General features: G+C 45.1%; 1 protein-coding gene across 2 annotated transcripts in view; it reads right to left on the reverse strand.

Annotated features, from left to right (window-relative positions):
• Nucleotides 1–516: 516 nt before the first annotated feature.
• Nucleotides 517–27931, reverse strand: part of snrka (SNF related kinase a) — a 29797-nt gene continuing 2382 nt past the window's right edge. For both annotated transcript variants that reach the window (XM_042105724.1, XM_042105725.1), the window contains exons 2-6: nucleotides 26721–27425; nucleotides 15096–15237; nucleotides 7845–8057; nucleotides 6548–6682; nucleotides 517–4329 (exon numbers count right to left, since the gene is read on the reverse strand). In XM_042105724.1, the coding sequence (XP_041961658.1) occupies nucleotides 2949–4329; nucleotides 6548–6682; nucleotides 7845–8057; nucleotides 15096–15237; nucleotides 26721–27309 (2460 nt within the window). In that variant the 5' untranslated portion in view covers nucleotides 27310–27425 and the 3' untranslated portion in view covers nucleotides 517–2948. The remainder of the gene's footprint in view (nucleotides 4330–6547; nucleotides 6683–7844; nucleotides 8058–15095; nucleotides 15238–26720; nucleotides 27426–27931) is intronic.

Here is a 27931-nt window from a genome sequence, read left to right on the forward strand (position 1 = left end):
ATTGAGTGACCTGAAGCTGGACGCACACATAGCTTCTCTCCACCCCCTCACCCAGACACTCGGACAGATCTCAGCAATGACACTAAAAAAAGGTAAATGGCTGAGCTGCATGAAGCTGCACCATTCCTCCAGAGTGCTCGCTCTCTCTCTCTCTCTCTGTGTGTGTGTGTGTGTGTCTGAGAGGGTGCAAGGTTGATGAGAGGACTGGTGGTGGGGAGGGTCTGGCTGGGTAGAGGTGCTGGGTTACCTGAGCTCTCAGCCAGAACAAGCTGGATGTAAATCACTACAGAGTAGCTGTCATCACGGGATGGGTTAACGGCTCCTTGAAAACGTCACCTTCAACCTTTAACACCATTCCTCCTCAAAAGTTCAGTCCTCTCCACTTCCATGAACAGATTTGTAGACCTGTGTAACCTTGTATTACTAAGCTGATAAAATCTCGCCTTACGATACTTAGTGATGATGTAGTCACATTTTTGTTGTCAAACAGTACAGAAGACAAGACCAAAACACAGGTTGAGGACATTTTCCACAACATTTAATTTTGGACATTACCATAGCTATATGTAACCTCTGAGGACAAAGTTTCAACATTTGAACATTTAGTTATTTTTGCTTTTTCAATTTGTATTCATTTATTCTAGTACATGTTTTGGTCCAGTAACATTTTAGTGGTGTTTTTTTTTTTTTTATTATTCTTAAAAAAAAAAAAAAAAAAAATCTTCCTCGATGTACGTGGATCAATAATGTTAAACTAACAACACATGCACATCATTCCCCTGGTTATATCAGGGCAGGACAGGCTCAGAGACTGACATGGGTACAGCAATGAGGTTCTCCTTTTTTTTCTTCTTTTTTTCCCTCTCCTTTGTCACCTCGGTTTCATCAGACACTCATAACTAATAAGGCTATATTACAGCTAGGAACCAAAATGGCCAACACTTAAGATCTAAATACAGAGCACCATATATACACCTATATTTACAGACCTTTCAGTTCAGAAGAAAACAAAAAATACTCAAGATGATCATTTTCTGTTACAGTCAAAACAGCCATCCCAAGGCTGTACATGTTGGAAATATAAAAACAAAAGAAGTGTATTTACATATAGCTGCAACTCATAGCTTATTGCCAATGCCCTTAAAATAGATTTCAAGATTTTCCCCCACCCACTAGATTGCTCTGGTTCTTTAGCCTGGCTTGTTTAAAGTGTGCAGGCCAAGTGTAATCTCCCCGAGAGGAGGACACTCCACCCCCTGACTGACTGACTGAGCGAGCGAGGCCTCAGGCCTCCTGGTACCCCCAATCCAGCCTTCTCTTGCAATCCAGATCCCACTTTCACAAAGCATTTTAAAACAGCAGTCCTTTCCAAAAATAAAACTTCTGAAAAACATATCTACACACACACACTCTCACACATACATCCACACGCCTCCCATTTACACCCCCTCAAACTACTCTGTGTGAGCACTCGTTGACAGTAACTAAAAAGAAGAGTCATGAAAAAAAGCAAACACTTGGGAGAGTATTGACACGAGTTGAGACACACACACACACACACCAAACTAGAGTGGCCGCAGTGCTCACGAGGCTGCTGCACACTCCACCCTGTTTCTGTTTTCTGTGTCTGGGCCACTGTACATGGGCATCTGAACTAGACCTGAACTCAGGGGCAGAAAGACAGACAGATGGGACTCATCAAGGCATCCATCTCTGGTGGTGTGGCCCTCATCATGTCCTGGTGACGCACTAGCAGAGGAGTCTGCCCAGAGAAGCTGTGGCATCACCCCATGTGGACGTGTAAAAAGTTACGAAACAAAATGGCCATTATCCATGTGGGCAGTGATGAAATATGTTTTGATCCTTCATTCTTCATCCTTCAGACACCATCATTCAATCTCTTGTTCAGTAGTATAGCACGTACAGATTGACCAAATAGACCACAGGAAGGTCTGATGTTCTGATGTATATTGGAAATTGGAACAGACATTTTCTTAAAATCAGAATTGATTTAAAGACCAGAACTCTTCCATTCTAAAACTTTTTTTTTTTGAGCACTATCTTGTAAAATAATCGATTAATCAATACAGGTGAGCTTCCAATTAAAAACATCTTTAATTTAAAAAATTAAAAATAAGAGAGTGAACAAAACAGATTGTCTATGACTAAAAGCACTTTTTAAATATCAGATTAACCCCCAATGAATTTGATGAAATTCATTGAAATATAGAAATAATATCATCTCCATGCAACCACGTGTTCCATATATTGGTCGTCTGTTTAAGACTTTGCAGAGCTGTACACTGTTAGAAGGGACACAGAGGAAAAGGGATTCAGTCAAGGCCTCTCTATGGTCAATATTGCTCCTCCACTATTGTAGCTTTATGTTTGAAATCGGAAATTTACATTCTGTAGTTTACAATCTATGTAACGCATATTTAGGATTTGAATAAATTAGATGTTAGAAGAGTCTGTAATATAAGTGCTTGCCCAATTAGCCATCCTGTGCTATTCGGTCAGATGTTTGGTCTTAACACATTCTCCAACTTACCTTTATTCTAAAATGAATATTTTACACAAGTTTGACTCGACACTCTATTCAATCCCTTGGAATTTTTTATAAGCGCTTTTCATTTTAGTGGAACCAAAAGGCAAAACAAACAAACAAAAAAAACTAAAAACAAAAAAAAAATGAAAACCAACATAAAGCTAGCAGCATGCACCTCAAAAACAGGTGCCAGTCAGGAAACAAAGAGAAACCCAATAAATAACGTCAGAATGATTAAGACGACAGAGAAGGCAGGTAGGGCAGGTGGAGGGGGGTTGTCTAGAGATGTGGAGGAGTTTCACTCAGACACTAGGGGAGTGTTGAGGGGGGAGGAGGGGTTGCTATGCTACAGATGTGGCGGGGGCGAGAGGAAAGGCGGGGCTAGCGTAGGGAGCCGCCCTCAGATGACCTGGCAGCAGCTGGCCGGGGCAGAGGTGCAGAGCAGCCCGTCCCTGGGGCTCCGCTGGATGTTCACAGAGATGGTCTTTTCGCACAGAGGTAGCTGGAGCACATTGTTCTTCAGGTTCAGCTTGTTCTCCTTGGCCAAGCCCAGTTCGGTGAGCACCGATGACATTTGGTCTGCGTGCGTCTCTGGCCCGGGGACCCCGAGGCCCGTGCTGGACAGGCCCACCTGGTCCAAGCTGCCGGTGGAGGAGCTGATGCACATCTTCCAGGAGGACTTCTCCTGGACCTTGATGCTGGACAGGCTCTGAGGGTCTATGATGAAGCGGCCGCCAGGGCTGCGCTGCTGGAACTGGGAGCTCAGACACAGACTCATGAGCTTGAGGCTCTCCACCAGCTCCCCGCCGCTGCGCGTCGACGCTTTGCGCGACGACCCCGACGAGCGGTTGACGCTGCCACTGGAGCAGTTGGAGGGGCTGCCTTGTCCCTTGGTGCCCCCGCCCCCCCCACCACCACCACTACTACTCCCACTGCCCCCTCCGCCTCCCCCACCTCCGCTCCCTCCTGGGGGGCTGCCTCGGTCCGGTCCGGAGTTGCCCTCCCCTGGGGGCTTGCTCTGCCCTCCACTGCCGCCACCGTTTCCCCCAGAGTTGCCCGGCGGTCCCTCGCTGCTGTCCCGCCGGTTCCAGCTGTAGGTGAAGCCCGTGTCCTTGTCCAGGCGCCGCCGGTGGCTCTCCGAGTCGTCGTCGCTCGTCTCCGAGCTGGAGCAGCTGGAGCCGCGGCCCTGGCTCTTGCGGCGGTGGTAGCGCTTCTGCGCCGTGCCCGGCGACGACGCCGTCATGTTCATCTTGAGGCGGCTCAGCTTGGGCGGTAAGCTCTCGTCCATGTCGAAATCGTCGTCCGACTCCCCCTCCTCCTCGAAGATCTGGTTGAGGACGGGAGCGCTCTTGCGTGAAGTGAGGCGGTTGGTGATGGATGAGGGCTTGCGGCGAAGCACCACCTGGGCAGACAGCGGCGAGGGCTCTTGTTCATCTTCCTCCTCCTCATCCTCTTCCACCCTCAAGAGGAAGGTCCGTTGCTTGGCTGTGGTCGAGGCTGGATAGGCCAGCAGGCCGCCTGGTACCAGGGGGTTGGAAAGTAGCCCTGCTGAGGAGCCCTGGCCAGAGGAGGAGCAGCTGCTGCCCGAGGCCTCGCTGGCACTGCTGCTGCTGGCCTCCTCGCGCCGCCCAAGGTCCAACAGGCCCTTACTGCGGTGGCCATTTAGCAGGTTCTCAGCACTGCGCGCTGGGGACTGCGGCCCGCCTGAGTGGGAGATGGAGGACGAGGCCAAGCTGTCCTCAATGTCCTGGTGCATGTCGATCTTGGTTGGCCACGACTGCCTGTAGAAAAACAAAAATCAACCAGAAGGTGAAATTAGAATAGAAACATTTAGGCTACAAACTGTAATACACAATACACCAGTGTAGCCTACAGTCATCAAGTCAAACAAGACTCTTGCCATCCTTTGCAACTGAGGTCCAAACGGTGCCTGGAAACAACACATTACTTCTATCATCATTGGAATGAGGTGAAAAAGCAGACTTGTTATTGCAGACAATGGCCGTGAGGGTGCAGGGAGCAGCTCTCTGAGACAGAGGGCACTGTGTGAATCTTAACAGAGCCAAGCTGTTATTTTAATCTAATGGCAGCATGGTCATGTCTGATCAGTGAGCATCAATCACTGCCTCATGAGCATCAATCAAGCTATCAAGCATTTGCTGATTGGAGACTTGTGAGAGAGAACAAAGGAACAGAGTTCTGCAATATTATACATAATGAATACATAACATAATAAGTACCGATCTGCATTTGTCTCAACAGTTTACTTCTGTTTGTCAAATCGGTCTTGTACCTTTTGGTTCTGGCCTGTTGCAAAATGTACCAGATTGATACAACAGAGGCAACCCAAAAACACAGGAAATAGAGCAGTGGACTGTGATCTTCATCAAAGTAGCTCAGTATGGCCTGCCTCCGTGTTGGACACCCACTTCTGGACGTTCCCAGACCTTGAAGGGAGTGGCGGTCAGACAGCGTGAGGCGGAGAGCACCCCTTTAGTCAGGGCTAACTGGGAGACCCCTCTGCCTCGGCCCAACATGGCTTCTAGGTCACTCTGCAGTGCTTTCAGCAGCATCCCTAAAACACATCCATCATGAGGCGCTGCGGAGGCCGCTGAGGCCGCTGGGGATCGCTGGAGGCTACAGTAGGCTGACAAACAGTTGGGTGTCCTGCCATACGGTGTACATCAGAACTGGACTCTCCTCCTCTGACATTAGGCATTTATATGACTTGATATGTGTTGACAGAATCTTCACAGAAAAGACCTTTTTTCTCTTTACATTTTTTGTGCATTTCTTTTCAATAGCCACTCTCCTGCTAAAGCTGATGATACACTGGCCAAATGTTTTACTTTTTTCTGATATCAGGCAACTAAGCACAACTAATTTACAAATCAGTAAATTAATGCCATCACCAGTCACTGGCAGAAGGAAAATATGACAGGACTTTTACTTCCTGGGACCTGCTCACTCAAATATTAAGCGCACAGGTTGGCAGCAAAAGGATTGAGCAGTCGTGAGCAAGGCTGTATTAGCAAAAGCGTCAAAAGCGGAGTGTGCCATCCTCATGTCACACCTAGGCACGGAGACCTTTACAGAGAGGGGTAATGCTCATTGGAGAACTCCTTGCATCTTCAATAGCCCCTAGAACTGGCCAAAGAAACAATTATGCCCTGTTTAATGGTCTTCAGGAGTAGTTCATACAAGCTATGTCCAAACAAATCTCCCATTTTGGTTTACAGCATCTTCAAGTCTCCCTCCAAGGTTTTACTCCATGCATCCAGAGCCCTGCTGGTTTAAATGTGTTCTGTTCCAGAGTGCACTTCTACAGAAGCATGGCTGCACACCACCAACTCACATAATGGAATGGCATCTCTTCTCCACTACAGTCACTAGAAGGCAATTAGGACTGGCCCAATACCACCGCATCTGGTCACATAATGTTTTTTTTATTTTACTGCATGGGTACTCGGAGCTCTTGGTATCATACTTAAATTACTAATGTATATGTGTATTGGTTGTAGGTTTCTGTAGGCAACTAAGACAATTAAGCATTTACTAAGAAAGCAGCAGTAGCAATACATTTCCCCCCCCTCATTTTAAGGGCTAGGATACTAGATGCTTCTGTAGTAGGTACCTTCAATTTGATATAAAAGGTGGCATCATTTGCAATATGCCATCATGACTTGATATTTTGACATGTTGTCATATACTGTATCTTGACATATGAATCATGAGATGTATTATATTGTTATGTGGGTTAAGTGTTGTTGCCCAAAATACCAAAACACAGCTGATGTGGATGACATCAGCTTTACAAACACAGCACAAATGTTACTTGCCACTTGTAGTGAAAACTGGGTTAGTAGCCAAAGTCTTCCCAGTAAGCCTGACACAGTTACTCCAGTTTCAGGCCATACAAGATGCAACATTAATGTGCACTTTATGTGTACAAAGCACTTGATGTGTTCAGGCCCTATGCATGAGAGAGAGAGCGTCTACCTGAAGTGGGCCTTGATGTTGCTGGGGCTGGATGAGCGTGGCTGCACCTCCTTCTCCTGCTTCTCCCTCAGGATGCGCTCAGCCAGCAGGAAGTAGGTGGCTGTGATGTGGTTGTACTTATTGGTCTCCAGGGCCCTGGGAGGAGAGAAGGCAGGAGGGAGTCGTTTTATTGGCCACACTAGTCAGACGGCCATTCCAAATATTGACAGCCACAGTCCTGCAACGTAGTGTGTATCTCTAAATGATTCAACAGGTACAAACTAGTGGTGATTATGTGTGATGGCTGTGCGCTGTCCCTGCCCAGGTAGCCGGCGAGAGGACAGATGGTCAGCGGGCTCTTTGGCATCCTGCCTCTGGCTCTGCGCCAGAACTGGTGTTGGGAACCTCACTATTCCTCACTAACATCTCTACTATTCAATATGGTCATTCTGGGATGCAGTGGGATTTCTACTTGTATTTCCCCTTTAAAACAGAACAGAAACGATAACAAGAAAGTAAGTCAAGCTCATCACTAGAGCAGAAAGATGATTCCATGAAGCTATTAGGCTGCGATCTCATATGGGTCATCAACATGCTGCATCATCTTGGAGTTTCATTATAAGGGCGTCCCCAGTGCTGGGGAAGGTTAGGTGGATATGGGCTCTGATCATGTTCATTGCGGGAGGCCTCTCTGCTCCATCAGTCACACACACACACACACACACACACACACACAGCTTAGATCCATTTCACACTTCATTGAGGACAGAAGCAGCTGTTGTAGGAGGGTGTGGGAGTACCACTCCAAATAACAATCCACACATGAGTGAGAGACTACTCTAGAGAGCGTCACTGGGTTGGCCTCTGTGGCTTCTCTCTGCACACCACCCTGCCATATTCATCTTCCTTAACGAGCGCACACTGGATGAGCATTCAAATGGAGGTGTCAGTAAGCGCTGATGAATGATGCTTGGAGGAGGGGGAGCAGAACTAGAGCTGATAAATGTGCTCTCTCCGTCTCTCGTCCTGCTCAGCCCCACATAGCCCTGCCCAGTCCCACATAGCCCTGCCCAGTCCCACATAGCCCTGCCCAGCCCCACATAGCCCTGCTCAGTCCCACAACTCTGCAGCCTAGACACCTGACAAGCAGGCCAAGCAGAGAGGGAGAGAGAGGGAGAGAGAGAGAGGCAGGAGGGTGCAGCACAGAGAGGAGCGGATCAGACGCCAGCACACACAGACACGGCGTGAGGAGACACACATTGGAGACCGCTAGTCATGGGTGTTTGGTGCTAGTGTTTGCAGTGGCGCCCCAGCTTACTCCACAATGGCCTCGCGGTCGGCGATGTCCCCGAGCACCATGCGCTGGATGATGCCATTGTGCTCCTCCTCCGACAGGTTCTTGTGGGAGACCAGCGGCGTGCTGTACTTGGTGGCTGGGGAGGGGTCCACCCCCTGCAGCCACGCGTGGCTCTCAATCTCCTCCAGCGACGCCCGGCGCTTTGGGTCCCTCTGAAGCATGCGGTTTATTAGGCTAGAGAGGAGAGGCAGGGAGAAGAGAGAGAACATGAGCCTCACAATTACACACACACACACACACACACACACACACACACACACACACACACACACACACACACACACACACACACACACACACACACACACACACACACGTCTCAGTAGCGTAGTAGTTCCCCTAGGTCATGTTTTACACTGCAAACTCCCATACTGTACAACAGTCAGAAACTTTCAGCACACTAAATGAACTGAATGATGAAGTAGTGCCTTGCCCTCAAGTGAAACATCCTCCACACATCGTTAAGAACACTTAGTGGAATCCATAATTGTTAGAACCCCCCTTGGATGGTGCCAGCCTCCCCTTGGGATCTGCTACTCCAGCTTGCTCCATATTCACAACTCTGGAATAGTATCTGTGTGAGAGAATGTGCGCCTACACACAAGAGCACCTGCAAAGACATACACACACACAAGCGCCACAGACAAAGCCAAGTAAATGTTGCACCAGGGACTATGGAGGAGAAGTGAGTGGAATGGAGAGGCGGCGTGCCGGAGGCTGATTCCAGGCCAGTGCTGAGCAGGGAGATGCTGTGGCAGGGCCTTGTGAGCGCAGGGCTCTCACTGATGTGAGCAGACGCAGACCTGAAGCCTGCCGCTGGAGCCCAGCCGAGTGCCGTCAGCACGCATAGCCTTCCTCTACTAGAACTGGACCAGGGCTGCCCGCGCCCGCCACATCAGCATCACACACACACACAGTCAGCAGCCACCAGTGTGCACTGTCTCTACAGGCGAACAGTGAAGAGCATCAGCAGCGCTCCATGCATTTATCAGTGTCCCTCAGGAGCGCCTTCATCCACGGCAATGTCCACATGCAGTGACCTCTTAGCACTGCTGCCCGCTCCACTCTGCTCCCATGGTCCGAGGGCAGCATATGATGGGCACATGGGCACAAGTGAGGCTACATGCTCCATATGCATGGTCACTGATAACACCACGTGCTGACCGGACACACTGCCATGACCACGCACAATTCAAACATGACTCCCAGTCCATGATGCACCTACAGTACCAGAGGGAGGGAGGACATCACTTAAGCCAGTATTTCACTCTGAAGTCGCATCCATTTTTACACATTTATCCATCAATTATTTATAGCCTACTCTTGGCTCCTATCTTTAGATGTAGTCCATAAAAGACGCGGTCCGAAATGAATTCATCAAAGGGTCATTTTTAATCCTTGGCTTTTAAAAGGATTTGGCCGTTTCCAACACTTAATAGGCATCATTTTAACCTCATATAAAGACATCAATTACTAAGACTTTTTCTATTACACAACATTGCAGAGATGAACCAAAACCAGGAAAAACAGAAACTAATAAAAAGACCCCCCCCCCCCCCCCACACACACACACACACTCTCTGCACTACTCGTTAATGTGGGCCTCTGAGAGCAGGAGTAGTGGAGGCAGTGGTGGCAAAGGCTCTTCTAAGGAGCAGGTGCAAACAGTCCTGTACACACTCCCATCCAAGTGTGAAGAGCCCAGCAAGTGCAATGTGTGTGGCAGTAACGCAACACCAGAGAACCTCTGCAGCTCTGCTCCACTTTGGGTTCATTCCCAAAGCCAAACTCCCAGGTTCACAATGACCAAACAGTCAAAACAGTAGTGACCAGGGACAAAATAATGGCCTGAGGTGGGTTTAAGCTTCTGGTTTATGAGCACCCCTCTGATGTGTGCTGTGAGCTTTGTCAGCTCCTGCCAGGGACTTGATGGTCTAAAGCAATAGCAGCAGAGGTTAAAATAGTTTACATGAATCCACCAACAGGAACAGAAGGTTATTTTGCCCTCTCTAAACACACCACCATAGAGGAACAGAAGGTTATTTTGCCCTCTCTAAACACACCACCATAGAGGAGCTCCAAAAAGGCCTTAGAAGACATCGCTCATGACATCAGGCCTTTCAGCAGTGATTTTCATCTGAACACATCTGGAGGTTTTGTCTGAACATCCTGGAGAAATGGCCGTTTTCCTAAATTCCAGGGAAAAACTGAAATCCAGTCTTCCCAGTTCCCCGACCCCCTCCCTGCTGTTAAGACGAGGGGATGTGCCTGCTTCCTCTCTGGCCGCTTCCCCTTCACTGCTCACTAGAGAAAAGACAAAAAACAGCTTCAGATATATTTATAGAATCCTCCCAGGAATGCTGCACGTCCCTGCTGCAGCCAGTGCCAACTCCTCTGCCGTGCAGCACCACATATGCTCAGGCAGCCCACCAAACATGTCCACACACCTCTCTCCACACAAACACGCTCACATACCCAGTTAAAGACTGCAACGAAGGCGACAAAAAAAATATTTTTAAATGGTTGGTTGGGGTTACCTGGCTAATGCATTCAGCAACAGAAAGAAATACTGGAATGTCGTGTGGCTGGTCAAAGTACATGTTTTGGAAAATCTGCTGAAGCAAGGTACAAGATGTGTACTGATATGTTTTAAATGTGCAACTTGGTCTACAGCACAGACACTAAACGAGTGTTATGGTTAGGGGATGAGCAACATAAAAGGAGCACCACTGACCAAAGATTATTTTGTGCAACGGGAAAATGCAAGTGTTGTGTGTGGATGCGTGTGTGTTGGGCATTGCTGTCAGTGAGTGAGTAAGTGAGCAAACACTCAAACCTCAGCATTCTGCAGGATGTTTACAGAATGCTGGCCAACGCAAGCAAAGGAGCCCAGCGATGTACACAACCTCATGAGTGGACAGTGCAGTGCTATGGAGCGAGATCTGGACTCCAGCCGATGACAGAAGGGACATTACGGCTTCCACGCCCAAGTCCCTGCGATAATCGTTGTGATGGCTACCGAGGGTGTGCTGAGTGCACTAGCCCTGGTCTGTGTGTGCATGAGTGAGCTGCAGTTATCTCTGTGATTCAGCAGAAAAGCCCCATCCGTGCCATGCTGCTGGACCCATGGCCTGTGATGACCACAGTAATGAGCTCGGCTGACGCTCGTGTCTCGGGGAGAGAACGGCCTGGACTGAGAGGCTGCAGGATAACGCCGAGCTGAGGGGATAACGGGCATCAGCTGGCCAGACCAGAACATGCTAAGGACGTCCTGTCCCCGATGCCTCAGTGCGTGCGCGCGGTCAGTCCCTTTCGTTCTGCCCAGTACGGTTCTGTACAAGCTCTGCTCATCACCCGTAAATGTCAATCTACACACAAGATTAGCTTCATCGTTCCGCTAATAATTAGCATGCATCCAGAGCTCCACAAGGTTGAGATGGTTCACTGTGTCTACACCTCGGCTCACCCAACACGTCTATTAGCTGTGGATGACTGAACACAATGCAGTTGCAGCAAAGCACTGAGGGGTGTTTCAACACACAACTAGAGAGAAAGCTGGGAAGGCTAGCTAGGCAGCAATACATTGAAATGTTCTTTTTCATGTACCAGGAGTATTCCCTGATGCCCATGCTGAGAGAGAAACACACCAAATATTAGCATATTTATTTAAATCAACAACAGAGGATTGAAGACTGATGAAATGCTAAACATCACTGTGAATTATTTATGACGGGGAATTAGTCCCTTGCCTTTCAAAAGGAGGTAGGCTGTAGGATTTCAAAACAGAATATGAATAGCACACGATAAACAAAAAGCTGCTTAGTAGCCTACTTGGCAGAGAACCTGAGTAGGGAGAAACGGGTAGGGAACAGCAATAGGTGCTGATTCTATCCAAAGGACTCAGCATCTCACTGAGCACATGGCATGTAATTCCCAAATGAATTTGAAAAACGACTGAGATGCAGATACTAAAGAAGAACTTCTGTAGGCTTACTTGTAGCAGTTATGTCAGGGGTTCCCAACCTTTTTTGGCAGGTGAGGTAACTCTATTTTGACGTCACCAAATGTTGGCGATCCCAATCATTCACAACATGTTGTGAGAGATAGCAGAGATGAGATGCACTATAACATCCAGCTGAGAGCGGTATTTTGCCCAAATGTCCTAGCAAGCTAATTTGTTTGTTTGATTAACTGGTTGTTTTGCTACTTTGTTTGGAACGTTGATCAAGCATTATTACCCATGACGAGCTCATGTGGGATGTCTGTTTATTTTTACATAGCTAGATTGTAAGGAAGGATCCGATTAGTTACTTAACTTGGATATCATGGGGGTTTTCATATTCGTTTTATTTAATGTATACACTACTCACAAAATGTCAGGGATATTCGGCTTTCGGGTGAATTTTCAGGATGAACCTAAAATCCACTATCGTAACACCCCCAATTATTACCACTTTTGTTCGGAAATTCTAAAACAACAATGTTTTTTAACACTTCAAAATAACATTTGCTAAATGAACTTTATATTTTTCAGTAGCCATAGGTGTGTAGATTTGAACAAAATCTGGTTTGGTTCTTAACGGGAGCATTTACTGCCTGAAATATCCGATTTTGTTTACCATGCTCGGAGTTATAATGCTGGCCTGATGGGTCGCCTGTTTACGCCGTTTCAACGGCACATGAACGGTTAGACCGAGAATTCTCGTTATGAAATTAAAATTCCACTGGAGATCCAAGCGGATGTGTAAACGCAGCCTTACAAAACTGTTTACAGCTCTTCGAGTCATGGTAAAATGTCATTTTACATAGCTAATTTAGATACACCTATGGTGTGGGTGCTTGCGTTTCTTTAGGAATCCGCCGTCTTGGTTTGTATAGAAATGGATATTAAGTGACACATACACGATAGACAACGGACATACGGGACCGACAGTAATAGGGGGAGTTCCGATATAACCTTTACAGGTGAACTTAATGTAACCTTCTCTAAACTTTTGAATGCGCATGTCCAAGTTCAGTTCAATGTTTCAGTACTCAGTTTAGTTTCAGTTCAGTTCAACGTTTCAGTACTTTTTGTACTAAAACATTACATTTCACCCGAAAGCCAGATATCCTTAACTTTTTGTGAGTAGTGTATATAATTATGTACTGTACAGGTCAATTGTAAGATACCCAATATCTCAGCCGACCCCAAGGTTGGGAAACGATGAGTTATGTCAAAGGTTTCAGAGGCTCCGGTTACATTTAGCCTACAATATGGGCACACAGGCCAGTCAGGTTCTTGTGACTGGAGAGAAAGAACTGACATGATCAGTGAATATTAAACAAACAAACAAAATAACAAATAAATAAATAAATAAATAAATAAATAAATAAATAAATAAAGACATAGCAAAAGGTAGATCTGGAGATGTGGGGTTAAAGAGGGAACAGCCTGCCACAGGGCTGCCCTCCTCGGACTCTGGGAGTGTTGTTGTGATGGCAGTGCCACCACCAGACCACAGTGAACACGTAAGCTTCTCTTACATCAGCTCGTCTAGATCAGCACAGCACTTTCAGCAGCCACATTACTTTCCACCAGATGATCAATAGCGATACAGGAACCATTTCCTTCTGTGACATTCATTGTCTGGTACTCACACAACACGACAGGGACATACAATTCCAACACATTTTGGACCCAGAGTGCAGCTGGGTCCTTTCATTGCTGCAAGGGCAGATACTGAATCAACCAGAGAAGGGCACTACAGTAATCATTTGGACAAACAGGAAGGACCAGGTTTAACAATGAAAAATGAAAGAAATAATAGTCTAGATATCTATCTAGAAATGGCGTATTGTTGTGACTGCTGTCCAAAGAACATAAAGTCAATAAGTAGACAACACAAAACACAGCAGTGCACAACAATGGAAGAAATAACCTTAAACTGGGCTGTGAAGCAGGCATATTGTAATAGTGGTGGACTGTAATTACATTAGACCTGCCGTTGGCCCTGTAGGTTTTGTAATGAATAAGCAGTTGGTCCATAAGTATCAGTGATTGGCTATGGCCAGCTGCCAAAGAGCAGGGTGCACAGAAGACAGAGTGTGGCAGTGGAGCAGAAGGGTCTAGTCTGGCTCCTGTTCAGATATCCACAGCTTATTTCTTACATAATCACAGATGGGAGGCCAATGTGAACCATGCTAACCAAACAGCCAACCAATCAGGACCAGTCTGGCCAGGATACTGACCTTTGAAACACAAGACAACCTACCCATTAAGTTGATAAGATGTTCGCTCTTCATGCTATCAATACAAACATAGGTTTAGTGCTGTGCAAGAATAAAGGGGTTGTGCAGCGTAACATCAGTATACATCACAAAGTCAACATGACCATGTGGTTCATATGCCATTTTATGTTGCTAACAATACGAGACAGCCTTCCCTTATGAAGCCTGCTCGGAAAATGGCAGACACCACTGTAATCTGCTGAAGTGTTTGGCATCATCTCCCTACGAGAGGTTCTTTAAAAGGACAAAAGGAACACAAACAGGACGTGCATTGAATGCATGAAATATCAGGTATACAATAGACTTGATTCAAATGTTGTTTTTATGAACAGAGAAAACAAACAAACTCATATTTAAAATTGGGGAAGATATGCGGCCATGAGGTTTTTTTTGTTCTCAAATGCCAAAAGCTAGGTTGGTTAGGGCTAGGTTGCAGGCCATCATTTTCAGTTACACCCAAGGTATTTGACATTAGTAACCATGTGAAGAATGCCCTTCATGGCAAAAGGTTTGTTTTACTGGAAAGGATGACTATGGCATCTGTAGCAGACTTCCATCTGAAGTATATTTGACAAATCTCCCACCAGACACCCCCCCTCCCCTTTCATTGACGCAAGCAACAGCAAGTGAGCAGAGTGCCAGCTCTCTGGTCCACTCTCCACTCCCATCTCCATTGTTTACTTGCATCCAGTCATTTTGTCAGAGAAATCTCAAAGGATACAACGTTCCATCCCATTACTCAGTAAATTATTTTTGTGTTGACACGTTTACCACTCTCTGTGGATGGTTATTATTATTCTTTGTAGAGGAGGCGGCAGATAGGAAGAGGAGAGAGAGATAGGAAGAGGAGAGAGAGAGAGAGAGAGAGAGAGAGAGAGAGAGAGAGAGAGAGAGAGAGAGAGATTGCGTGAGAGAAAAATCTGTGAATGGATGGAAACTTACTCCTTGCAGTCGTTGGAGACGTGGGCGGGCACAGTGTATTTGCAGTCCATGATCATGGTGAGCGTCTCGCTGTCGTTGGCCTCCTGGAACGGCGGCTGCCCACACACCAGCATGAACAGGATCACCCCCAGGCTCCAGATATCTGTTGACCACACACAGACCCTCAGAGTCCAGCTAATTCTCAGGCTAGCACACAGGAGAGCAGGCACACCACACGAAAAATAAAATAAAATAATCTTCGATAGACTAATAACAGTTAAAGTATAGTATTTGTTCAAAGCGACTTATAGAACTAACAACATTTCAGAGGGTGGTCCCTTGACTCCCTTTTAATTTTCAGGTGCTTTGCTTGTGATGGCTAAAATAAGATCAACCTAGATCATCGAGATGGCAAACAAATGGTACAAAACCAGATCCAACACATTACCTAGGAGAAAACCACCTACAAATTAATCTTAAGGAGAAATCTGGTCGATTTTTACATGGATCTTCGCTAGGCGTCACAGAGTTAAAAAATAAATAAATAAATAAATAAATAAATAAATAAATAAATAAAATAACAAAACGCTGCTACCGAAATGGAGTAGCTGCAGCTAATGGCCAGTGCTCCCAGTGAGCTACAATGAATTTAAACAGTTTCTTCACAATTAATGTGTTGAAAACCCATTGTTTTGTCAAGTAAGGACCTTGTTCATGTTGCACAGAACTTTAAATGACATTTTGAGTCAGTTAAGAGGCAAAAAGTCACGTTTAGTTGATGCCCCCAGACCCATCATTGTAGCTCACTGGGAGGCTAGGTTTAGGGCAAACAAAGACCTGGATCATCATCAAGCACTGGCTACTTTCACAGCCATTCACAGCCAAACCAACTTCCACTGAAATTTCAAAGCCATCAATACATGCTGGCTGTCCGCTGTCAACAAACAGATTAATTTAAAAAAAAATACAGCACTTTTTTCATAATTTCTTTGTCAGGTTTGCTGAGATTTAGGCCAAGGATGCAAGCGTTGATGTAAGTCACTCTTCTTCAGCAAAGTCTACAGGAAGGACAGGAAGACACTTTACCCTATCAAGGTATCATTAATCTCAGCTCAACAAAGCCAGACACAGGGAAACTGAAGTGGGCTAATTACAGTGAACTGTAAGGTGGGGTAATTAAATCCAGCAGCCTCAAAGGAACATTTCCATTAGGACACTAAGCATCACGGGACGTCACACTACACCTGTGGCTCCTCCATTAGATAACAGCATTCACCTTCCTATTCCCCTGAACATCTAAGAGAGAAATGAATGAGACTCTACGTTCATGACTAAAGGGGAAAAGGAAAGTGAAAGCGGGCCAAGAGCAGGTCTCATGTGGCCGTAAACATTATTGTTTACAAATTGAACCTGTAAGCAGTTGCCTCAGATGGGGGGGGGAGGGGGGTGCTAGCATGTTGGCAGGAGCCTTGTCCCTGCTGAGGGGTTGTGTGCAGGGCTGTGCTGACATATGGAGCCCCACTCTGCACATGTAACCACTGCTGAAAGGGCTTCCCTCTGCTCTCTATGTTACCTGCAGACACATTACTCTCTCCCTCTTACACACGCACAAACACACACTATTTAAAAACATATTCAGTATACAATGTAGAGGGCTTTAGTACTTCATGACAGAGGACATGATAAAATGTGTGTGTGTGTGTGTGTGTGTGTGTGTGTGTGTGTGTGTGGAGGTAGCCTAGCAGTGTATTTATTACATCCCCTCAACTCAAATAAAAAGGCTGAGCCTGATGAAATATGATAAACCAGCATCATATGGAAATGTCTTGTAATCCTTTAAGTGTCAGATGTAAACAACAATCATGCCGAAAGATATTGGCCTTCAAAGGACGCCTGAACCCTTCCAGACAAACTCAGTGGCATCTGTAGTAGACAGGCAACAACAATCGCATAGTGCTCCAGGCTTCACATTCATTTAGAATCAACCTGCCATATATCTAGATAAAATCTCAATTACTTCTTGGTCATATTGGTTTTAGATAAAGCTTCTTCCGAATTAAAGACGGAAGATTAATCCCAACCCTCGCCATAGGCCATCAGCACTGAGATATTAACACACAGACAGAGCGAAAGGTCAGCTCCACATGACATCAATGAGCACACAGCATGTGAATTACAAAACATGTGTGGACAAAACCCAAATCAAAAGCTGCTCCTGGAGGCATGCGGCGCACATCCGTCAGCACAGGCCTGTGGAGCCCTATCGTCCAGTCATTTCATGGATGGGGGAGAACACGGGGCGACTCGGCCTCTCCCAGGTTTGTGAGAACACTGAACAGAGTCATAATCTCATGCCTGGTTTCAAATGGCAAAAAAGCAGGAGCCCTCTGCATCGCTGAGCTGGGGGAAGGAATCCATGGAGGCCTCCATCGCCATTCCTTCCCCTTGATAACAACTCTATCTGGGCTCCCTACTGGTAAGGAGGCCTATCTACAGGAAGCAGCAGCATACCACATCCTGGCAAAGTCAAAGCGAGGAGATTCACCCTGAAGTTTAACCTACTACTTACTAGGGGTGTACAGCGCAATAGTGTTGTCACGATACCAAAATTATGACTTCGATACGATACCTGCCATAAATATCACGATGCTCGATACTGAAACGATACTACGGCGAAATCCTAAGATATCTGGAAAAGAAAGGACTCATACCTCCTCCAAGTGTATTGAGTCATTTGTGTTGAATTCGGTGCACTTTTGTAGTGTGCAGGTCAATTCTGGGTTCTAAACTTCCTACATAATTATTATTTTTAAATTCAGTAAAATATTAGGCCTACTTTGTGTGATTAAGTCCTTTATTTTTTGTTATAGTTCATTTACATTGTGTTGTGTTTTGCCAATAAAGTAGCTTTAAATAGCCAAACTAGGCTAGATCAAGGTCAGTGTTGAAATGACTGCATGCAAATCACTGAATGCTATGCAGAGGGGGCTAATCTTTAGGTCATCTGATGTACAGTATAGGCTTCCCAAGGCCTTCCCGTGTTCATGGGATTTCTTTGGCAGTTGCAAAGGGAAAAAATGTGAGGATAGTCTTCTTTGCGCCCAGTGTACAAGTACGACGTTCCAACCACTCAGGTCTTCGTCAGATAGGCCTACACCGTTACCTGTTGCAATATGTCTGTGTGCATTCCTACAATAACCTACGTCTATTTCTTTGATAACATGATTTGCTACCACGTAACAATAACCCGCTATTATTATTAGGACTCAACACGCTTTGGTGGTATTATGATATGGGCTTTAATTAGCGCATTTCGGGTAGCCTATCCTACATCTGGGCAATACTTATTGAACAAATTGCAGTCTACATGCCATGACAAATATTACCAGTAGTACTGACCGAACATGAAATAGATTGTTTACAAGTTATGGTAATGTTATTCTGGCGTGAACATTGCGCTTTCATCACGTTAGCACCCTATGATTACAGCTCGTTATGTCTCGTCAAATTCATTGATGAAGGAAGGTTCGCTTTATCCCAGAGAATCATACTCGTTTCACTTAGGCTAGACTAAAACAGAAGAGAAGAACTTGGCACTAACCATGTAGTCGTGTTTTCTATAGCATATTCGTTAACCTGTCGTTCTTTAGACAAAAATGTTGGGATATGTCTGCGAGGTGTTTAGCCAAGTTCCATGCTTAAAATAGAAGTAACTTCTATACTCTTTGATAGGATAGTTACAGTGCGTCCACAGGGTCTGGGAATAATGTGAACGTTCCCAGTGACCACATTCTTCCAACTGTGAGCATTCATGTGCTTTGCAGTCAGAATGTGGGAAAAACATGGACGGCACGACGAAGGTTAAAACATACACCAGTGTTTCCCATACATTGACTAATCTGTGGCGGGGCGCCACTAAGTCAAAATCGGCCGCCACACATTAATATTCTATGTTTCATTTAATTTAAATATAAGACCAAATCCTTGCATTGCTATTGAGCTGCGCTTTTTACGCACGCAGCCTTTCCTTGCCCCGCCCCGCTCTCTCTCGTAGCCCGCTGCCCCTCCTCTGCATGTGCATTAAACAAAATATTCACGATTGTTGAATGATTGTTGTTGCCACATAGAAGCATTGCATAGAAGACGTCTGGCTAAATTGCTATTAAATCCGCTTAGCATCGTGACCATGCTGCGCAAATTTGTTCAAAACTGCTGCATTGAAGTTAACTCTGCTAAGGTCTTATCACAACATAGTAGGCTACATTGAAGAGACTAAACGAAGTTAAGTTATGCAATCAAGCAGCATCTCAAAGCTAACGTTAGAATACTGTTTGGATGTCGAATTTAGCATGCTTAGCCTACTTACAGCTGCTTGTCAATTTCGTTGAAGGGCTCATTTTATTGACTTTGACACTGAATGTTTACAAATTCCCGATGTAAATGGAAGTGTTTTCCAAAATTCAAAAGTGCTTGTCCCAAGAAGAAGTACGAACCTTTATTTTAACTATGTAGAAAACGTTATGAATTGCATCCACACATCAGCAGCCTTTTAACTGTGTTACAATTGCAAGGGTTCCCTCACAAACATCTTAAAGTGACAGGCACTCAATTAAACCTATACACTACCAACAAGACGATCTTAATACACCCCCCCCCCGTTGTCCAAATCAGCTACCGCCACAAATTTAATCCAATTCTGTGGGAAACACTGATACACACATTAAAGGTTGTATCAGCAATAGTGGGGTAACGTCACTTCTGTTGATGTTCAAGCAAAACAGAGAGCCAGCTCGCTACTCCCTCCCCTTCCCTCCCATGCAACTGAAACTCTCCTAAACGCGCATCTCGTCGGTTATTGGTTGAAACACTTTATTTTGCCCCCCCCCCCCCCCCCCAAGGATATTTTTTTGGGCTTCTATGCCTTTAATGCGACAGGTTAGTGGAGAGTGACAGGGAGCGAGTGGAAGAGAGAGTCGGGGTGGGATCCGTTAAGGACCACGGGGCGGGAATCGAACCCGGGTCGCCGGCATACGGTGCAGGTGCCCCAGCCAGTTGCATCACGGCCGGGGCCAGAGACGCAAGTTTTTTGACGGCCTGCTTATGTGGCAGGCCGCTAGCGGATTGTTAGGAAAGATTAGATGAATGATTCATTTGATGAATGATCATTTATGTTTGGGCTTTTTTGGGCCTGAAATCGCTGATACAACCTTTAATCCTAAATAAGCGACTGCATTTGCTCAAAAGTAAGGTGTGGGGCGCTTGCGAAAGAAGGATATGTAGGAAGTTCACCATAAAATCACTTGACATCCAAGTCCACACAGACTACAATTGAACTGCAATTGACAGTGATGACAAGTCCACAACAATTCATGGGCTTACAGCGCTGGTTTAAAGCAGTGCATGCTGGACTTCATACAATGAATTCTGGCATCGTGTGAAGCCCAGCATGCATTGCTTTAAGCCAGCACTGTAAGCAGCTATCTAAAGAAGTTGCACCCACTGTTTCCCAGATTTTGCTACCACATGAGGTAGCCTTCACGAGGACTAATGAAGGACCATCTTTGCTTTGCGTAGCTAGAGACTTGTTGCTAGGGACAGGTTGATTTCAGTACAAAATCTCAGTGCTGATCAACTTGAATAGTTTAACATGCCCCATGGAGAAAACAATTAAGAAAGAGAAACACACCAGTAGAAAGTTCCTGGAAATATGGTATCCAGTATGGGGTATGTGAGCATGCGGGTAGGGGCTTAATGGACTCCAAGTATCTTAAAGCCCTCCTGAGTGAGAAGCATTAAGAATTCAAAAGTGACAGTAAAAACAAGATGGATGCTGTGCTCTGCTAATTGGTGCATTCAAGCACATATTCCTCTCCTCTCCGCTCTGCACAGCATGACTAGCAACAGATGTGCTGCAATCTACTTCCAGGGGCGACAACTTCACTCAAATTCTGATGAAATATAGCTTTGTGAAATCTCCTACCAGGAAGCTCCTCCTGATACTGCACGCATAAGTCACCAAGAAGTACTGCACTATGCAATGCATCACTAACCTAATCTCACTGACCATTAAGGGGGAACATGAACCAGTGTGAGTGTGTTCTACACAAGCTTCTGACGGAATACAACTTATCAGTTACAATCCTAGGCGAGCTTGGTCCATTTAATCACACAAAGAGAGAATCCATCAGATCAGTACTTAAGACACATCCCAGCACCATGCAACAGCTGACCTCTGACACAGGAACAGTCCTGCATCAATCTGACTCAACACAAAACCTGTCCTCCATCCTACTTCCTACCCCTCTAAATGCCTAGAGATGGGGAGCCATGTTGGGGTTGGAGAGGCGGCAGGCTTGTCTCCAACACCTGCCACGGTGATTGTGGGCACTGTGATTGTGGGCACTGCCATGACGACAGCTGGCCTGGATTAATGAGGTGCTGTCAGAGCCCTCTGGCGAGCCTGGCTGTGTTTTCAGCAGAGCAGCAGAGAGAGCGCCACTCCAAACACAGCTCCCTGCTCCTCATCTCCCCCTCTCATCTGGTGGACTGGAGGCAGAGAGGTGGACATGGATAGGCTAGAGAGGACGCGGCTCCCCAAGCTCCCTTACTCGGCTCCACTACCAGGATACACACTTGCAGTGTCCCACAGAGATCTCCTGTTCTCAGCTTTTAGGGATATGTCACTTAGCAAAGCCAAGACAAGGCGAGCGAGCCAGCAATCCAAACATCCATTAAGGGACCCCGGCTCTGCTCTGGCCACCTGTGTACTTCACTCTCTCACTCCCCTCTGAGCCCTTTCACACTCTACATTGACAATGTTCCATGTTAATCCGAGATGAAAACTCAAACAACATGCACACACGTGATCAGCTCAGCCGAATAACATGGTGGGAGAGCATGTAGCCTACTGCAAGATCTCCATTCACTACAACCACTGAGAGATGTTAAGCAAATGTTTCATTGTAATTATTCCAAAGGAACTAAGCTACGGGGTTTCAATTGTAATTATTCCAAAGGAACTAAGCTACGGGGTTTCAATTGTAATTATTCCAAAGGAACTAAGCTACGGGGTTTCAATTGTAATTATTCCAAAGGAACTAAGCTACGGGGTTTCAATTGTAATTATTCCAAAGGAACTAAGCTACGGGGTTTCAATTGTAATTATTCCAAAGGAACTAAGCTACGGGGTTTCAATTGGTTCATGGGATTGTTGAAGCCAAGGAAGTATGCAGAAAGCCTGCACAACCTCCATCTCTCTTGCTCAGATGAAGCAGAACAGTAATCCCCATCAAAACCATTATAAAACCAGACTACTTAGTAACACACACACACACACACACACACATGACTTGTTCACCACAGAGCATCACAAAAAAATGAAGATGAAATGCAATCAATTGAACTGCAGAAAAATCTAGTGAAATAATATTTTTTTTCTCAAATTCGCACTGATACCGGGAAAACCAAAACCAACCTTGACCTTCTACTGAACCACTGACATAAAAACAAAACAGCAACTGTTGCCATTTACACCGATCCAAGATACCTACTGCTATGACATCAGCCTCCCAGCTCTAAATAAATAAGACAGTCAGAACATTTACACAGCCCAGTCAAACCTACACCATGTGGCTATGAAGTCTGAACTTGCACTAAGAAGCCTATGTGTCAAAACCAGGAACAGACCTGTGCTAGACTGTTCTTTGTTCTTTTATGTTCTTTGTTTCAAGTAGGCTCTGGCACAATAGGAATGCCACAAACATTCCTGGTCTGCCATATTACACAAGGCCTTAAGAGACACAGGTCGCTGGGTGCTATATTAAACCATAAAAGACACAAAGGATAGGGAATAAGTTACTATGAGAGTGTGACCTGAATGACAAAGAAATAAACAGTATAATGGCTTCTGTCTAAATGACAGGGACCTTGACCTTAACCAAGCCGTCATCAACGTTATTAGAATATGTAGTCATCAACCAGTGAAACAAGAAGGTCTAGACTTCAAAAGCTATAATGATGGCACACCATTAGTACTCCAGTACTTTTAAACATATAGGCCTACCTCTTCCAAACATACAGGCCTACATTTAAACAGATACTGGTTGATCATACCCTGCATTAAAACTAGAACAAATATAATTAAAAAAAAATCCATCCTTAAAATTGTGTGAGCACTGGCTATCAGTAAAGGTTAGAAAGAACTAAATGTATTGAGGATTCCGACCCGACCACTATTCCTTATTGTTCCCATAACAACCAGAATAGAGATATTAACGCTGCCAATTTGGGAGTCAAAAAATAGCGGTGTCTAATAGCGATACACCTGCGATTGAATCCATGTTTGCTTCATTGTGGTTATGTAGCCTGAGGAACAGTAGGCCTAAACCTTAGTTTCACAGTATCTTACTTGAGGTCTAGGATGTCCATCACCTTGCACCAGGTTATTTAAAATACTGAACATGACAGGCAGTAGCCTACAGGAATAAACAAAATATGTGCCGAAGTGCCTGGATGAGTCGACGTGAGGGGCTGTTAGCGAAGACGAAGTTGCATCCAAAGCTGGCAGCACCTAGGCTACGGATCCTTCAAGCAAACTGTTCCGTGTTGTCTGCAGCTAATGTAGGCCTGTCAACGGGAGCTCCTCTGATTTTCAAGTGAAATCTGGATTACTATTTTTTCATTTGGCAAAAATGACAATGTGTTGACTAAGCTAGTAAGCTACCATCATGAACTGCCTTTTTAGTTAGAAAATAAGTAGTATAGAAGTAGTGTCAGGCCTCAACATCTCTATCATGTCCAGTGTCCACATTGTGCACTTTAGGAACGGCAGAGCATTACCTTGTGTGGCATAGGTTTGACAAACGTGAAGGACCATTTGAGGGAAACACTTCGAGGAACCTGTCGCATAACAATTCCTGGTACAAGATGGAGTTACCTGATGCTTGCCACTGCTCGCTCTCCACCCCCTTTCACCTGCGGCACCCAGCCACTCCTCTGGCACGCCAAGACCAGACTGGCGAGTTCTGTGCATTCATGCCCAACTCCCACCATTGTACAGTTGCAACCTGCATTAGGCTTAGCATGAGTAAGAGGGCTGGGGTGGACCAACACATTCCAATCATTGCTAGGACTATTAGCCACACTCCCTCTAGGCTGTGGCTTACTGGATTGACTTTCTGTTAAAATCTAACTTACTCCCACACACATCCGACACCATAATGACAAACATCAACATTCAAATATCAAACTTTTAAGGCTCAATCTGTACAATCTGTTCTGAAGGTCATAATTCAAATTAGATGTACGTTTTTTTCCACCACCCACGTGTGTAATCAGCTACAAAAAATGTTCAAAAGAAAATGTAATATTCTTGGGCAAATGCAAAAAGAAAACAATATGCTTCATAACTAGGCCTATAAATGACTCGAGAGACTCCTCCTTCCACCATTTCCAAGAGGCACAAAGTTCTCACACTCTTTTATGTTCTCACTCACCTACATTGCACCCAGATTAGACATTTCACATTTGGTTTGAATAGCGCTATGAAAGCCTCAATATGACACTTTGTTTAGCACTGCTGTACACTCTGAGGAACCAAGCTCAGAAAGCACAGGGAAGCTGAAGGCTGACACATGCAATGAACTGATGCTTACAGTGAGGACTCAAAACCAACCATTAGTGAAAAGTTGTGAGCAGCAGCAAGCTGGTTAGGCCATAATGAGCAGTGAGATTTTTTTAGTTCATTGGTGATTACAGATGACAGTCCCTTGCCCATGCTTTCCTCCCTGAAACACTGGCATCAATTAGTTCCGCTCTGTTTCAATAGCTTAAAACAATTTTTATTTAACTGAAGAAAAAACAAAAATGAAGACATACAAACAACTTCAGAGGCATCCTCTACACTTCATGTAAAGCATGTAAACTTGGAGGTTTCTGACACTTTTCTATTAAAGCCATATAGGATACTTGACTTGGCAGAATGCATTAAGATACTGTATATTTTGATATAATACAGTTTTCAATGTTACTTATGTTTTCATCCAAAAATACAAGTAGTAAGATATAAACAAACGTTGTTATTTAACAAAGTCTGAACACAGCAGAAGATCTGACAGACAGATAATCGATTATGGTCGACCACTGCATTGATGCAGCATCGTCCATGCCCGCATCACGATGCATCGATTATTTGATTAATTTCAACACCTCTAGTGTACAGGGGGAACAAGCCAGGAGAAGTAGGCTATTTACAATGGCAGAGTAAAATCTAAACATATTGTGACTCTAGGGGGAGCTCTACAGTCGGAAAAAAACACCTGACACTGCATAGTATACCTTTAAGTGAAATGAAAAAGAAAGCCTAACAATTAATTACATATAAAGGATGGAAAAAATAGGCCAGTATCACAATTCATCAATACCCACTGTAGAATCAATGCATCATAATATCCAATCACAGTACAGCCTAGTGTTAAGCTGTCTACCACAGAATACCACACTATTTCTGTGCTACCCAAATGCAGGTGGCTGGGAGTAAGACTTCAGAAGACTTCAGAGAACCTGAAGATTTTCCTGGCAATATGTAACCCATGTTTTATAGACATGTGCAAACAAGTTATATAAATGAATTTAGCATTTATAATTTTTGTGTGAAATCTGATACTGTAGTCTGATATGGGCCCAAAAAGACCCAGAAAACTTCACCCAATGAAAACAGTGAAAGTTCCCTAATGCTCAGGTCCAGTGCAGAGAAATTTAAGAGCAGATAGAGTATTGATCAGGAGGCGGAAATCATTTTGGGGAGGAACTTATATAATCACAGTGTGATGGATTCAATCATGGGGGCTGTGTCAATAAAGAGTGTTTGAATGGGAGCTCCCACTGTGGCACTTGGCCACAAACAAAGACGGATTAACTGTACTGCCGTCAGTCTGGGACTGCACTGGAAATACAATTAACAGCAGACATCTCTCTGATGGCCCTTTCTGTGTGACGCACGGGCACACAATTACACCGCCAGCCACAGCTGAGGAGCTTCACACTCACTCTTTGGGTATGTGCCTTAGAGACAGACAGACAAACAATGTCAGGCTTACGCGCAGTTGGTAATGCACAAGTGCCTCCAAAACATCAGTAACGTTTCAACACAGAGAAAGCATGAGGTCCCCACCTAAACGTCTCTCAATGTGGTTTAAATACAAAAACATGTGATATGTCACAAACAATGGCAAAGCAAATGGCCACAAATGCTGAAATCAACCGTTTCAGGCTCTCTCTTCCTCTACCTGTGCACCTGAGGACCTAAAGATGGTTTCAATTGAGGCGCACTAACATGCGCAAACATGTTCTGGGCAACCAGCCCCGTCCTTTTTCTAAATGTCAACTATGGAGCTTGCATGAGCTTGCACATATTTACGTCATTTCCCAGAGTAAGCCTAAGCAACTATGTTTAACACCAACTGACGAAATATTGGAAAAAGTGACTAAGGTAAACAATTACTTTTCCCTGCCTTAAACAAAATTGGAAACACATTTGTCCCTACTCACAAATTACCGCAATCATTCCATTATTGCTCTACATAATTATGGCTGAGGAATTCCTTCCCGAAACAGTCCTTTAAGCTCCATCACACCCTTTCCACTTACCTACGGCAGGTGCGTCATACTCATCCCCCAACAGAATCTCAGGGGCAGAGTAGGCCAGCGAACCACAGCTGGTAGTGAGCTTCTTGCCTGGTTGGAACTTGTTGCTAAAGCCAAAGTCTGTGAGCTTGACCAGGCCCTGTTTCTCAAAGAACACCACGTTCTCAGGCTTCAGGTCCCGGTGCACCACATGGAGTCGGTGGCAGTAGGAGATGGCGTGCACAATTTGGGCAAAGTACTTCTTGGCCAACTCCTCATTCAGGCCTTCCTCGTGCTTCATGATATAGTCAAACATGTCTCCACCATCTCCAAGCTCCAGGATCAGATAGAGCTTGGTCTGGGTGTCAATGACCTCATAGAGACGCACAATGTTAGGATGCTGCACCAACTTCATGCAGCGGACTTCCTGAAAGAGATGCCCAGTTGCCACCGTGTCCAGCTTAGTCTTGTCGATGACCTTGACTGCCACCTTTTCGCCAGTAAAGACATGGCGTGCCAGCTTGACCACAGCAAAGTGCCCACGTCCAAGGGTTTTGTCCAGGTCATAGAGTCCGGCGATCTTGCCATCATAGCCACGCTTGAAGCCTGCCATTGCCACCTGGCCCTGGCTGGGAGGCGGGCAGGTGAAGGCCCTTGGGGATTATGCAGAGGGGGTCCAGCTCACTTCAGTCCATAAGATACTGACCTCAAGCCCATGGTGACGGGTTTCTGTTAGAGAGACCAGAAATTGAATGAGAAAAAAATGTATCCATCGTTACACATCACAATTATGTTTTTAGATTCTATAAACTATTAATTTCAAAAGCACTTTTACATGTAATTATAAAATCTGAACAAAGAAAATTATGCCAAGTTAAATAAACTTTTTTCCCTTTAATTAAGTATTGTACTCCTACTGATTGTTTAACAGTTGGAGCACAGTACAGTGTGACTGAGCATCATGTGGTCAAGCTACCAGCAGCCTTCAGCATGGAACATCATAGATTTCTATCGATTTCCTCTTGTTAGGAAAAACAAAAGCCATGGGCCAGGCTGTCCATTTACCAAGAACACTAATTCAATTTCTGTGACACAACCCACAGCAGCACAGACATGACTCAAGAGTAAGGCTGATATGTAGCCTTAGGCATATTTGTATTTCCCTAATTCTACATATTAATGGGGCAAGGAGTGGCACAAAGACAACCTGTTGGGATGCTAACATTTAATTGTAT

The sequence above is a fragment of the Alosa sapidissima genome, chromosome 10 (assembly GCF_018492685.1).
Source record: "Alosa sapidissima isolate fAloSap1 chromosome 10, fAloSap1.pri, whole genome shotgun sequence".
NCBI lineage: Eukaryota > Metazoa > Chordata > Actinopteri > Clupeiformes > Clupeidae > Alosa > Alosa sapidissima.